At 41.6% G+C, this 14,021-nt stretch overlaps 1 protein-coding gene across 3 annotated transcripts in view; it reads left to right on the top strand.

Annotated features, from left to right (window-relative positions):
• lrp1bb (low density lipoprotein receptor-related protein 1Bb) overlaps positions 1 to 14,021 on the top strand; it is a 314,579-nt gene that overhangs the window by 78,285 nt on the left and 222,273 nt on the right. For 2 of the 3 annotated variants that reach the window (XM_037789696.1, XM_037789697.1), the window contains exon 1: positions 5,763 to 6,342. The exons of the other annotated variant lie outside the window; for it this stretch is intronic. In XM_037789696.1, coding sequence (XP_037645624.1) covers positions 6,108 to 6,342 — 235 coding nt within the window. In that variant the 5' untranslated portion in view covers positions 5,763 to 6,107. Of the gene's footprint in view, positions 1 to 5,762; positions 6,343 to 14,021 lie in introns of those variants that run through there. 3 annotated transcript variants of the gene reach the window in all.

A 14,021-nucleotide genomic window follows, 5' to 3' on the forward strand; every position in this document is an offset into this window, starting at 1 on the left:
TTATCGTGGTAGTACAGTAGGTATAGTATGTTAACTCTCAAGTTGACTATTCAAGTGGTCTGAAGTGCATTTATTGACGTGCAGCTGGGGAATAAATGTTCAATCAACTAGTTGTATTTTACAGACAGATATATGTGGATTTTTTAGGCTCTGATATCTCGATCATAAATTGCAGAAGTGTGTCAACACAAGTAATAAACATAACATCCTCTGATGTTGGGAGTCAGAGATACTAAAAAAGCGAGGCATACAGTATCTGCTCTGGTTTGTTTATGGTGGATTATTAACGTATAGATCCATATGAGTTTGGATGTTGGCAACAATCAGTCCAAGTGAAGTGCTGTCACTCACAGGTACTTACATGCTGTTCTTCACAAGAACAGGTTGAACGGCAGCCAGCAGGGTAAACAAGGTGTTTTTGAACACTGTGTGCTAGCTGGAACTATTTAAACATGTTTAACTGCAGTGTGAATGTTTCCGTGTCGACAAGATGTGCTTTGATGACGCTTTTGGATTTCCTAATCATGTGTTTATTGAGCAGCTGTACTTGAACTGCAATTTTGGACCATTATAATGGCAAGGGTGAAAATAACTTAAATGATCTTTTAAGTTATTACATTTCATAAGATTGCTTCTCAGTGCCTTTAGAGACACCAATATGCTGCTAATCCACCTGGTAATTATTTCTTAAATATGCTCAATAGCAGTGTCTATTAGCCCAGTCCTCGAGACTCACTTGTCCTCCATCATGTTTTTCGCCGCAGACTTGTTCTTCCACATCTGATCCAATTAAGAGCAACACATTAACCTGACATCTTAATCAGATCAGGTGTGGACGAGCTCGGCTCAAGAGCACACTGGAGGACTTTTAAAATCCTTTGCATGTGGACTAAAAGGGCAGTAAACAGCGTACAGCTTCAGATCAGTCTTATGAATCATTCATTGTTTACTATGGTGCAGGGATTTATGCCAGGGGGCAGGAGGCCATTCTACCATTGTCTTCTGAAACTTTTTATATGGCGCTCCCTTTTAATAATTTGTTGACATGCCCCTGCTGTTGTAGAGAAAATAAAAGTGACCTCACTCTGTGGTGTAGGTCAGGCAGCATCTAATGAAGGCCCCGAAGTCTTACAGCATTGATTTCTTACCCATTTCATGGCTCGAATGCAGAGTTGTTCAGCGTTGCCATGGGGGATGGCCGCGGGTACGAGCTTGCGTTTCCCAGAGCCGGTTTTACCTCGGATTCTGTAAACACAATTACTTCTCTCTCTTAGTACATCATTATTTTCTCTCTCTCTCTCCTTTTTTTTTTTAACACAGCTTGCTATCAGATTTCTAAGAATTAGTTTTTTAAAAAAGTTTTTTTTAGCATCTAGAATGGAAGAGATGTTGCAGCAGAACTGACGTGCACATATAACTGTGGGCACGCGTCCAAAAGTGCTGTGACATTCTCAAATCGTTCATCAGTCAGCGGAGTCACGGTTCTCTCTCTAGTCTTCATATTCTGATCAGACTTGACGTGGATGGCATTTAAGTCTAAATACCACATGGCACATGTCACTTCCAGAGATACGGTTGTAATAAAGATTCATTATGCAGGTGTGAGGCGTCATTGGGATGCATGGCACTACGCTGCATCTCGTGGCAGATTAAAGATATGAAGATTAAGGGAGAGACGGCATTATACTGTTGTTATACTTAATAACCTGCTTAGTTTGGCTCGCAGCCCTACGCTCATCCATAATGCATATGACCTGCAGCTGGCCACCATACTAAGTCTGCTCTGACAGTGTGAGAGGGTTTAAAATCACTAATCTATGTGCATGTATGTGAATTGAGGTGGGCTTCCAGTGTGTGTGTGTGTGTGTGCACTTGCAGACAGGAAACTCTCCGAGTACATTTGAATTTTGTGCCCCAGTACACTTGGCCTCAATAAGTTGCGAAACATTTCCGTGTGATGTATTTTAACCTGTACGTTTGATTTATGTTACCCAATCCATGTATCTTTGAGCAGAATATTCCACCCTCATATACTCAGGATGTTATACATCATCAGCCTGACATCAGTGCTTTACGCCGACTTATTTTGTTATGAAGCGTTTTTGATTTACTTTTTCAGAGCACCCGCTCTCTCTCCACCCATCCTTCCTGTCTACATCTGCTTCAGATAGTCGTTTCACACATTTCCCAAAATACCTTTTAAAGAAGACCGAAGAGAACGAGGGTAAACTTGTCGCAGGCGACTTTTGGTTTTACTCATGCTGTGGGTGGAGAGCGTGACAGCAGTGATAGCTATACTAAAAATGAGAAATCAAGTACTGCTTACTCAAAACTAGGGCTGTCAATCAATTAAAATATTTAATCGCAACTACTTGCATGATTGTCCATAGTTAATCGTGATTAATTGCAAATTAATCACACATGTTTTATCTGTTCAAAATGCCCCTTAAAACGAGATTTGTCCAGTATTTAATACTCTTATCAACATGGGAGTGGACAAATATGCTTGCTTTATGAAAATGTATGTATATATTTATTATTGGAAATCAATTAACAACACAAAACAATGTCAAATAATGTCTGGAAACCCTCACAGGTACTGCATTTAGCATAAAAAATATGCTCAAATCATACATTAACATGGCAAACTGCAGCCCAACAGGCAACAACAGCTGTCAGTGTGTCAGTGTGCTGACTTGACTATGACTTGCCCCAAAACTGCATGTGATTATCATAAAGTGGGCATGTCTGTAAAGGGGAGACTTGTGGGTACCCATAGAACCCATTTTCATTCACATATGTTGAGGTCAGAGGTCAAGGGACCCCTTTGAAAATGGCCATGAAAGTTTTTCCTCGCCAAAATTTTAAAATGTTTGGAGCATTATTTAACTTCCTCCCCGATGAGGTAATATGACAGGGTTGGTACCAATGTATTCCTCGAGTTTTGTAGTTTCATATGATATCAGTATCTTCACTCTAGCTTTAAAACTGAGCACGCTACAACCTCCGAAAGGTCGATTGCGTTAATGTGTTAAAGAAATTAACCCTTTATCTTTGACAGCCCTACTTAAATTATCTTTGTTTGTGAGATTAGTACATGTGTGTTATATACTGTACTTACTGTACACATCTTCTTGTGGTCTTCAGATATATTCAACCACTATTTTCTCTTTTCTCCCACACTGGTTATTGGGTGACCTTGAATGCAACATGGGTGTAATGGACTATCAATGCCCTGACGAGTCCACACACAGCTTTCTAGAGCCGGGCAAGTTGGATGAGCTGCAAATAGCTTCTTCAAGAAGCAGCTCCTCCTCAACCTGCTGCTGTAAGATAGGCCTGACTGAGTGAGGAATATTCTCACATCTGCTTTTTTCAGCTGCACAACACAGCTAACGTTTAATTCACCACTTTGAGCTGTGTGCGCTACACTGCTGCTTTTACAACACAGGTTTTGTTTGAATAGGCCTGTGGCTTACGACTTATCCACTGTACCATATTGTGAACTGTGTGTCTGATGCAATTCAGGGGATCGTAATGCCTTAGTGGTTTGTAGCTTACCTCATTGGAGTATAACATTGTTTAGAAAGATAAATGAAGACCTAAGCTCTCATGTAATTCAGAGTTTAATAGGACTGAGCAAATAGGAGAGTGGATGCTTTATTGCAAAATGCACGATGAAGAGATTTGTTGTGCTGTCTAAGTGCTCGTGTCGTAGCGTACAGGATGCGTTGAGTAATTGGGTCAACACTCCAGAATTCATACCTCATCTCATGCAAAACAAACTTGATCAAAATATACAGTGTGTGCTGCAAGAAGTGCTGGCTGGTCGTCCTTCAGCTAGTTTGCGAACCATCTTCCCTGTTTGCCCGCCTCCAGTAGCTCTTTGTTCTTCTGAAAATCTGGCACATTTCAAAGGCTCAATGGCTTTAATGAGCCACAATGTTGTGCCAGTGGTGGCTGTTGGGTGTCAGGAATGAAGCTCATGATAATGTGCCCGGCTGAGTGCCACTGTGTGTTTCCCACTGTTATGGTAATGGAACCAGTTTGGGTCTTTTTTTTTCCCCACTCACTGCTGCCTTTTTCCCCTCTTTGCTACTCCTGCCATCGCCACTCATTTGATGTGTGTATAGAATTATCTGCAAAATACATAATGCTGTGTAATACTGCACCTTTTATGTATCGTTTTCATGCAAATACAGCGTTATGTAGTAGAACAGAAGGAGCGCTTACAGTACTTCCCTTCAGTTGTGTGTTTGTCCCATTACAGTCCCCTTACAGCTGCAGTGACAGTGCACGAAAGTCAAGGAGAGGCCGTTTGGAGAGGCAGAAGGGGAAGATGAATTGACATAAGAGGTCATTTGGTTGCCTCATATTTGGCCCTTTCGCTTTCAAGGTGAAGTGGCATGAAAGGAGGTAGAACATCAATAGGTAACTGGGCTGCTCCGAGGTCCAGGGGCAGTTTTCTTTCATGCATTTCATTGCTAGCTGAGGAAACGGCTCTTCTGTCACCGACCCTCTGCTTTTCAATGGCAATCAATTCAGCTTTAAAGGCTTGGGAGATATCCCTTTAGAGACTTCAGCAGGCTGAGCATGCCTCTGCCAACCTCCAGCCCAGCGTGTGTTTTATTGATGCCTTGCTATTTTATTTTTTTTAGAAGGAATGTATGTATGCAGTTTGTTATGTACTACAGATGTTACAGCATGTGTTTAAAAAGTGCCAGCGTTTTGACTCGTGTTTTGCTGAAGATCAAATTATTGTGTTGCTTGATGATGGTTAAAAGAAGCACAATTCGTCTGTAGCCAAGTATCTTGGCTTAGCATCAGAATAGTCTGTGTTATTATGAAGTTAACAGTGTTTCGAGAAATATTTGGCAAGATTCATTTTTTATGTTGGTGCTGTTCCACTGTTTAGAGGCAAAATAATGAGCTCGAGCGTATTCCTCATGCATTAGTGCTACCTTGAGATACTGCTTTCCCCTGCTCAACACCACATGCATTTACATTTTTTTTTGTCTTTAAAGGCTTGATGGCTTTGGTGTGCAATTTTAAGAATGTCCTCCTTTAAACCCTGGAAAAAAAGAGAAGGCTTTGAATATTTCAAAAGAGACCTTGATTTAAATTGTAAGATTTCAGATATATTGCATCAGTGGGAATAGGAGAGGCAGAATGGATGAGATGTTTGACCTTTTCAGATTTGTCCCTGGGTAGTGAATTTGCTGGAGGGTGCCGGGGCAGGGAGCAGTGGCGCGTTGAATTATCACTCTCACTGTTCAAATGCTGCAGACCTGATCTCCCACTTGCTCCACTCCCACCACTAATGGGTTAGGAACACACTGGGAAAAAGATGGAGATAGAGAGAGCGAGTGGGAGGGGGAGACGGAGCCCATCTGATTGTCTGCGGGTTAAGCTTAGAAACAAATTGCCGTTTTTGCTCGCCGCTGAGGAGAAGCAGCGGCGGGTCACATTGTGGCGTCGAAATCTTTAGCAAAAGCTGGTGTCATTTTGCAGAATGATTGAGCTGAATCTCTGACAGCTACTGGCAGGAAACATGTCAACACTTTGACGGATGCTTCGCTGTATTGAAAGGCTATGATGACTTTTTAGTTGACTGGGCTTTCACTGAACTCCCCCAGTCCTGCCATCACATGAAAGCACAACACCGAGGAGGCAAAAAGATAAGAACAAACTCGCCAAACTGCTTTGTAATAGTTTGCCAAGGCGCGAAGGACATCATGTCTTTGTTAGAGGAGAGTAGCTGTCAAAATCATAATGCCTGGGCAGCATCTGTGTCTGCTTCTCTTGGTAGCATTTTAATCTTGTGGAAAAATGAATGGCCTCCTGTTCTGACAAAGAACTGCGCATGCCACTGAGGAAACGACATGCAGTACTCTATTGATTCAGCCTTTAAAAATGTACATACACGATGGAGCGTCAGCATCTTGAAAAGCATTGGCATTTAACAATTTCATTCAGCTTCACGCTTCCATTGATGCTAATATAGTAATGATCATTTTCCTAACGTCAATGCCTCTTCACCAGATCCATTCACTGCATGTGGTTCTAAAGAAAGGCTGCGTGAAGCCACTTCCTCTCCACTCACACTCATGTTCAAGTGTACATGTTTTCTGCTGAAACATGAAATCCACCTGTTCACTATCATCACCTCATGCTGCATCTCTTCTGTCTCTTTCTCCACGCCCTTTTCATCCCATCCAGAAGCCATCTTGTGCGACGTAGGGGAGTTTCACTGTCACGACCAGGAAACCTGCATCCCCGAGGCGTGGCTCTGCGACGGCGAGCCCGACTGTCCCGACGACTCAGACGAAACTGACCAAACTTGTAAGTCGCCCATTCCATCCATTACTCTCTAATGCAAAGCTGTCATATGGAATTCTGCCACATCACCTCATTTGTCAGCGAGTGTCACTTTTATAGTATAAGGACTCGTGTTAACATGCATTAAGTGATGTTCCACCAAAAGGGTGTCCTTTTTAGTATCAAACACCCTCCCCACCCATCACCCTATAGGCTGGGAATGTGTTAGAAGTCTGCTGTTCCCTCTTTCACATGCTGTTCATTTTGAAGACATTAATCTCACATCTTGTTTGTAGCTGCTTTGAAAGAAGGCTACAAACGAAGCAGCGTGTTTAAGTAAACTTCAGTGAAATTATGAGTGTTTGAAACATACTTGGCATCGAGGTGATGAACATTTTATTAGTTGTATTTTCTTATTTGAAAAATGATCAGCATGGTAGTACACTGTAACTGATGATACATTTAGGTTGACCACAGCTTCTACCCATAGACTGTATAACAAGTGGACGTAGTCACCACGGCGTCACCCATTGGTTTGTGGACTGCCGTTTTGAAGCCTCGAGTTCGGCATTTTCGTCGTCACCATCTTGGTTTATACAACCAGAAGTGACACAAGAGGGTAGAGCTAAGTACAACCGAACGCTGAATAAAACATTTTTAGGTGACCAAAATGTTAAAATTAAATTTGATGAACTGTGAAAGAGTTAAAGTTGCAAGACGAAAACAAGGACAACTCCCAGACCGGACAATGCCTTGGTAGCAAACTGTCAATCACAACGTAACCTAAAGCATCCCCTGCTTTATGGTCTATATGACTGTAAATGGGACCATAATTTACTAAATGAACATCATGCTGTATTGAAGAAGACTTGAAACTAGCGATTGAGACCATAAACTCATGTTTACAATGTTTACTGAGGTAATAAATCAAATGAGAAGTAGGCTCATTTTCTCATAGATTTCTATAAAATCTGACTTTTTTTTGCAACCAGAGGAGTCACCCCCTGCTGGCTATTAAATATAGTGCAAGTTTAAGGCATTTACGCACTGGCTTCACTTTTCAGACGCGGTGCTACCTCATTGCTTCCGCCCAGTGTGTACCTGTAGAGGCACCAGTCTCTTTCTAGTGTCTATTTATTGTAATAGAAAACCACTTAACTCATGGATATATCGAAACTCAGTGTTCTGCTGCACTGTTTTTGTCTAGTGTAGTATATTATGCATTATATTATCTAGTAAGAGCCAGGGCACTCTTACTTTAATCATTCAGCAATAATCCCTCTGAGTATAGAGTTTGCATAAAGATAGTCCAATGAGGTGTTCAGCCACCAAATCTTATGATATTTTACAAGGTAATCAGCAAGTCACTGATGTTGTGTTGTTGTTTTTTTTACCCCAACCGTTGTCGCATGATCAAGTGAGGCGCTTATTCTCTTATTGCCACCACTGGCAAATTATACATTTTTCAGTGCAGTAAAATGGGCTGTTCCTCCTGTCCAGTACATGATGACACATGAGCTGATCGAATTTAAAGTATAAGGTCAAACCGTGATGGACGCTATGTCTATAATATAACACCACGCTGACTGCCGGGCTCATACCGGTATAAACTCCAACACTTGATCCAACAATTGGAAATTATATTACAGTTGAGCAGCTGCAACTGTGACAAGTGCATGTTGCCATGGTGTTTACTTCAGTTATTTACACAACATGTCTATTTTTTTTCTATTACTTACCTCCAAAGAAGGGACAGCACAAAAAAAACAGCTCATCATTTCAGAGTAAAGCAGAAGACTGGTAGTCTGGTTGAAAACGGGGTTTTATTGGGAGTGCTGTATTATTCAGTGAACAAGTGGAAGTGTTGTATTATGCTGTGAAGGAGCTGCTTGGCATTTCCGACTGCAGTCATGTAAACCTTCATTCGTCCTTCACGTCAGAATAGGCTGTGGCATGAATGCTCTTGGGTATTGTTATTTACACACTTGTGGGACATAGATTTCCTTTAATGGATAAACAGAGCAGTAATTTCACGTTATCATGAGCTGGATTAGCCTTTGTAAATCCTGATGAGACTGTCACTGTCACACAGTCTATCACAGCCACAAGAAAGAAAAAAAGGGCATCAAAACCAAATTATTAACATTCAGTCCAGGTTCCTCATCAGTGTGAGTTACTGGGTATAATTAGGACTTTATAGTTATAGCAGTGACATCTGTGCATAAATTGACCACAGCGCACAATAATTATTGATGCCCTGAGCAAGAGGTCATATATCAAGTAGGTTGCTCGTGGTAGGCAATGCTTGTTGCAGAAAAAGATGGGAGTCTCACTGCTTATGTCAAAAATATACAATGACAGTCACCAGCTGTTGAAATGTTCACAGCTGCTTAGATGCTCTCCAATGTAAGAATGCTGGTGGCTTGTTGAAGGGAGTTTCTCAGGTTCAGTGCATGTTGAGATCAGGCAACACAACCCTGTGGCCATGCACGGCCGTATACGCAGGGTTTTAGAATTACAGACGGGTTCATGCCCCCCAACAGCCCTGTCTCCTAAATATTAAGTTCCCATACAACGAGGCTGCATTGTTTGAATTGTGTTTCAAGAGAAACACATTTTGTTGCGGATTTCGTTTGTTTTTTTGACGTATCACAAACATGTTTGTAATGAAGAAGCAGAAGTCCGCCTAAGGAGGATGTTGGGGTGGTGGATGGGTCAACAAACACCAGACTTTCGCCCAGGAGTAGGGCTGTCACAATAACCGCAATATTGCAATATCTTTTCCCTTGGGTGCTTTGTGTTGCTGTGGGTTTTACGCTTTGCCACGTATATCAGTCCACCTCTATGTCTTGTGCTTCTCTTATTGAATGCCTAGTTTTTTTCTCTTATGATTGTGATTTTCCCATGAAAGACTGTCTAGGAGTGTTTAAAGAAGCAAATGCTTTTTTTTAAAGAAACGGTGTGTAGCATTTAGGGAGAGCTATTGGCAGAAATGGAATATAATATTAATAAGTATTAGTTAGTTTAAAATCACCAGTTTTCGTTACCTTAGAATGAGCCGTTTATATCTACATAGAGAGCGGGTCCTCTCCACGGAGTCGAGCTTGGGCCGTAATCGATAACGTTACTCACTCCCGTCCCCGCAGCTCTCACTTCCCACTCACACACTCACTCTAAGCATTGGCTCTGCTCCAGATGACCTACGCTAATCTTACAACACCTGGCTCTAGAGAGGGACATTCATGTTTTTGCATCGGCCACCGTAGCTCTCCAACATGCTTGATACACATGAGAGGCTTCAGTTGGTTGCAATCTCCTCACCTCACCGCTGGATACTAGCAGATCCTACACACTGGACCTTTAAAAGTAACCAATTTTACACACAGACTTGACTTTATACATCCTGAGGAGTTCTACTTAGCCTGTAAAAACAGTTGTATAATGTCTTCTATGCTTCTGGAGAGAGATCTCCAAAGATGTCATCAGGGTATTTTTAACTTGGACTTGAGCCTGTGTTACAAACTGGAGAATGGGCTTGAAAAGAAGTGGGTATTTATTTAGGAGGTAGGTATGGGTCTAATGAAAGGCACTATCCAGTAGTATTACAGGACATTTAATGTAAAAACAAGTGCTTTTGGAGCTTTACCCACATTAAGGGACTAAAAGCTAGGATATCTTAACCTCTGCTGCATTCATTCAATCCATTCTTTTTTAATTTGCCTCTTACAAATCCCTCAAATTCAAGGAAATACAGTAATAAATCACTGGAGTACCCCTTTAAAACACCAGATTTGCTGACTGCAGGCTGAACAAAACGTTAGCAAAAGGTAATGGATTTTCTGTAACTAAGACAGAAGCAGATTTCAAGCTGAAAAACAAAGGAGAGCTATGAAAATTTAAGTTAAGTTCAAAGTAAGTTCATTTCATATTAATGCTATATTTAGTTTTACTGTATGTAAAATTAGGTACACGGGAGTCCCCGTTGGCAGCTCTGATATCCTCTTTGATTGGTTTCTCTGTCACCTATGATCTGTCACTCTCCCTTTGTGAAACACGTTTTAAATATAATAGATATAATATAAGCTCTACACGCTTGCCGCGGGCCAAGTCATATAAGCTCCAGAAGGCAATTAATTACCACTTCGATTAATGTTGGCTCCATTTTATTTACCATGGAGAAAGAAGACCTTGCATATTCATCTCAGGAAATTTGGCACAGCTCATTATCATGGATTATGTATTGATAGAAAGGGGAATTAGATCAGCTTTGCCCTGCAAACAGAATACGGGATTGGAATGGTATTCTGCCTCCTTGAATGATAGCGAGGGGCTGCAATAACCTGTGGAAAAAAAGATCCTTTATATAGGATGATACGCACTGAGCAAAGCCATAGAGGATTAAAATAATAGAAATTCATGGTTTAAAGCCATCAGTAGTTTGATTTCAGAGGGTTTTATTATCTACAGCAAAAAAGGCAAGGTAATACATTACACTCCTGTCTAGAAGTATAACAATGTTGGTGCCACTGATGGCCTCTCTCCTTGCTGCTCTGGCTCGGTCAGGGAGATGTAATCACTGCATCTTCAGGGCCGGTGGGGAGGTGGGAAGGGAAGGTGGCCTTGGATTGCATTACCTAGAGACCAGGAGGAGGCACCGCTTTATCCGCTCAGCCACCGGCCTCACGGGACTGGACAGCTGACAACAGTTATTCATGGAGGAATGTCTAAAGAAAAAACACAGCAAAATGGCAATCCTCCAATCGTGCACAAATCAAACAAACACTTTTTGGGCAATAAAGAGTCAAACCTTTGCTGTGTCACGGGGCCAGGCAGCATCTTGTGCGGCGACAGTTAAAGAGGAAAGATTGAGAAATTGCATGGAATCACATTCTTAGTTTGTGCATCATACTTACAAGGACGTCTAAATATCAGGGCTGTCTGGGGACGTACACATCAGCTGTGCATTTGAGATAAAGTGGGACAGCCATAATTCACTTTCTGTAAATATCTTCTCCAGTATAATTTTATAACTGTTGGTGCTAATGGCTGACAGCATGCAGCTCTCTCCCCATGTATTGATGCCACACGCTTTGCAAACACTGTCTTAGAACTTAAATCCTTCCCTGAATCCTTCAGGAAAGGATTTCATGGACTTTTGACTCGTCTCAGTAGTGGTGCCATGTGGAGCTTTGCGAATCTAGTGGACGTGGAGACCAGTGAATCCTTTGATTGAATTGTCACTCCCACAGGAAAAGACAATAAAAGGGGTCAGTGGCTGACTTCAAAAACATGGTCACAGATGCTGTGTTTCATGGCTGTAGCTCGGCTCGACCCAATCAACACCGATGTTGATCTCGCCGTCCTCGAGGCACGGGGGACGAGAACTGTTCAAAGACGGCGCTCTCTGGGGTTCTTGCACTTAGTCCCCTCCGTCGACAGGGGAGGGCATGTCTCCCCACGCCTTCCTCTAAAATCCTTATATTCTGTATACTGAGTTCATCAGTATCCTGCAGAGAGCTTGAAAACAAGTAGCATGATGACCCAACCACGGGGGTGCAGTGTGTTCATCTCATGGTTATGCTACTTATATTTTAGTTTGTATGTCATGGGTAGGCTCATACTTCTACCAAAACAGTTTAGTTTTGATACTTCCTCCATACATCTTATGTGTTTGCAATGCCTGAATTCCATTGTGTTTCTCCTCTACAGTGTTTTTAGCATCAGTTCATTGTTTTGGTTTCCTGTCCCACGAACTCTGTACACTACCTTGCTCCATGTTTGCTGAATGTGTAAATAGTACATGCAGGGCTGGAAATTAGCACCAACCAGCAGCCAAATGCTGCTAACATATGCAAGTGGCTGCTAGATTTGCTCCACTTAGCGTGCAATAAGAATGCTGTTCTTGCTTTGAGCGTGCCAGTTGTACGCTGTTCAGTCTGTGCTGACTGCAAATGCATCCATGTAAATATGCTACGCTCAGAGCTAGTGACGTAGAATATAAAGTGAAAAAGACTGCTTATGATGGGAGGGGATGTGGATTGGTCCAACAAACACAGGACTTTTAACCAGGAGACCAGTGTTTTGTTTTGTCCGTTACCTTAGGGACGTTTATTACGTGTTTGCCATACAAATGTTACGTTGTTTCCGTATGTATTTTAGTTATCTTACATAAGTACGTATCTTAGTTTACGTACTTATTTTAAGCCCAACCATGACTTTTTTCCGAAGCCTAACTAGGTGTTTTTTTTTGCCTCAACCTAAGTGCGGATGTTACCATAGTTTCGTTGCGTGGCGTACAAATAAACATGCGAAAAGCTTAAAATCTGTCCTCATGACATGCGGAAAGTCTTTGTAATATTGTGTCAACAAAGTCTTTCAGTTACCTTATCTTTATCTTACCTTAACCGTAGTTTATTTGACATAAACAAACAAATATTCCCCTAACTTTAACCATGCCATTGTTGTCATGCACAGTTATTGCAAAAAGCATGAATTATAAAAAAACATTGATTTTGGGGTTTTGGGGAATTTTCCAAAATAGATTTTCTTGTGTGGTAATCCGGGTTGGTATATCACAGCTTTATGTTTGTTTGTCTGTATGTATGTTTTGGCTCTGCACAGTGAGATCCTTTGACAATCACAGCCAGATTCCTCTAACCATACTCAACCACTAAACCTACCATTTATACATTTGGAAGTAGTGACAAAGCCCCTCAGGAAACACTGCTTTAGGAGTGCAGAGCATATTTGATCTGTAGGTCTGTGATGAAGCTGAAGCAGCTATAGTCGGCGTATTTCAGGCTGCCTATCAACATCCTGCAGGGTATTTTATCTGGCAAGTCCCATATTGAAATAAATGTATCAGGAATGTGTCGGTCTCCCATGAGGATGGCGGTTTAGGGGGTAATGTAGCGTAGCACCTTGTTATTGAGCTGAAGGACAGGGCCTTTTGCATTATGTAACGTTTATTTTCCCTGCTCTCTATCTCTCCCTCCCTGCTGACACATAACCTGTCTGTTGACTCATCAAAAAAAAAACTAAAACATGCCATTATAACAAATGCAGCATGTTTTGCAGTCAAGCGTCACGTCTGCATATTGTGAGAATTATTCACTGAAAGCGCTAGACTCTTTGAACGTCATAAGAACATTAAATCTGCATGAATCTGCTTTCACGTCGCTGTCTTCTGTTAAGACGATCTGTCAAAATTATTAGAAAGCTCGGAGGCTATGTTATCATCACACCATCTCTACAACATGTAATGTGACAGTGCAGAGAAAGTTAATTGCATATCATGTTTGGTGCGCCTGACGTCTGATTTAAGATGAAATGCACAACGTTGTCCTTTGCTATCAGCGTATTTAACCTGCCACACGTGTATCTTGTTTGCAGGCAGCGTAATCTAAGTTTTTTTTTGCAGCGGGAGGCTTTGAAATAAGACTTTTAAATTACTGTTTCTCTCCCTCTTCCTCTCTACATTTGGAACAGAACTTATGTACACTTCCTCAGGCTCGTGCCATCTGTTTTACCAGTAGTTTCAGTAGGCGGGGAACAGACACAACAAATATTGTGTGTACTTGGTGTGCTTGGAAACATTTATTCCCATGGAGGCAGTGTATAGTTTTAATGATTAACACTGTCTCCTCTGTCAGAACGTGATAGCTGTATAAAAGGGAAGTCATCCTCTTTGCCCTTAACAGATC

Source organism: Sebastes umbrosus, chromosome 13 (assembly GCF_015220745.1).
Source record: "Sebastes umbrosus isolate fSebUmb1 chromosome 13, fSebUmb1.pri, whole genome shotgun sequence".
NCBI classification, from domain to species: domain Eukaryota; kingdom Metazoa; phylum Chordata; class Actinopteri; order Perciformes; family Sebastidae; genus Sebastes; species Sebastes umbrosus.